The sequence below is a fragment of the Sinocyclocheilus grahami genome, unplaced genomic scaffold (genome assembly GCF_001515645.1).
Source record: "Sinocyclocheilus grahami isolate Dianchi unplaced genomic scaffold, SAMN03320097.WGS_v1.1 scaffold4140.1, whole genome shotgun sequence".
In the NCBI taxonomy this organism is placed as follows: domain Eukaryota; kingdom Metazoa; phylum Chordata; class Actinopteri; order Cypriniformes; family Cyprinidae; genus Sinocyclocheilus; species Sinocyclocheilus grahami.
The window spans coordinates 2,719-3,657 of record NW_015509135.1 but is presented as its reverse complement, the minus strand read 5'-3'; the positions used below and the strand labels follow the sequence as shown (position 1 = coordinate 3,657).

The 939-nt window shown below is 45.3% G+C and overlaps 1 protein-coding gene across 1 annotated transcript in view; it reads right to left on the bottom strand.

The window, feature by feature from the left end:
- Positions 1–899, bottom strand: part of LOC107576676 (nucleolin-like) — a 3,467-nt gene extending 2,568 nt beyond the window's left edge. The window contains exons 1-4 of the mRNA XM_016262817.1: positions 745–899; positions 560–655; positions 344–469; positions 130–246 (exon numbers count right to left, since the gene is read on the bottom strand). Of these exons, the coding sequence (XP_016118303.1) occupies positions 130–246; positions 344–469; positions 560–655; positions 745–880 (475 nt within the window). The 5' untranslated portion in view covers positions 881–899. The remainder of the gene's footprint in view (positions 1–129; positions 247–343; positions 470–559; positions 656–744) is intronic.
- Positions 900–939: the final 40 nt, after the last annotated feature.

Below are 939 nucleotides of genomic sequence, written 5' to 3'. Positions count from 1 at the left end.
AAACATACAGGACGAAATTTAAACTATCAAAAATGCAAACATCAGTCCATAGAGTCATCAAACACTGTCAGTATTAAATCCCTTAGTGCATCACATGTATACAAATAAATCCCATCCAGTCACACACACCATCATCATCCTCCTCATCAGATTCATCCTCCGCTGCGGGTGCTTTTGCAGCAGGTGCTTTGGCTGCAGGTTTAGCGGCCTTTTTAGGAGGCGGGGCTTCTTCCTCTTCAGATTCATCTACAGGCAAATCAAGACCGTGATTAATACAGAAATGAGGCGCACTCAGTGAAAATCACTTCAATACGAGTCTTGGATTCATCAGAATGTTTCGCACCGTCATCCTCATCAGACTCCTCAGCGGGAGCTGCTTTCTTCACAGGAGCAGCTTTCTTTGCCGCTGCGGCTTTAGCAGGTGTGGCCTTCTTGGGTGGAGGTGGCGGCTCTTCCTCGGATTCATCATCTATGAAGACAGGAAATTGAGTTGTTAAATGTTATACAGTCTCAAAATCACTTACACACACACACCATCAATCCTGAGATGCTTTCGTACCATCCTCCTCGTCATCGGAGGACTCCTCAGCAGGCGCTGCCTTCTTAGCAGGAGTTGCCTTGGCAGGTGCGGCCTTCTTCGGAGGAGCTTCCTCTTCTATTGAGAAGAACGGAGAAATTATTCGATTTTGACCCTTGGATTAAGTACATAGCCCTGAGAAAACAGTCATGAAAACATTAGCTTACCAGAATCTTCATCATCATCGTCGTCACTCTCACTCTCCTGTTTGGCAGCAGCTTTTCCGTTCTTCACTGCCTTCACTGGAGCTGCTTTTTTCTTCGCTACAGCTTTAACTGGCAGCACCTGCCCAATTGAAATCATTTAATCCTAACCATTTCTTCATTCGCAACAGTGATTAAAATGCATGATTTCTAGATGGA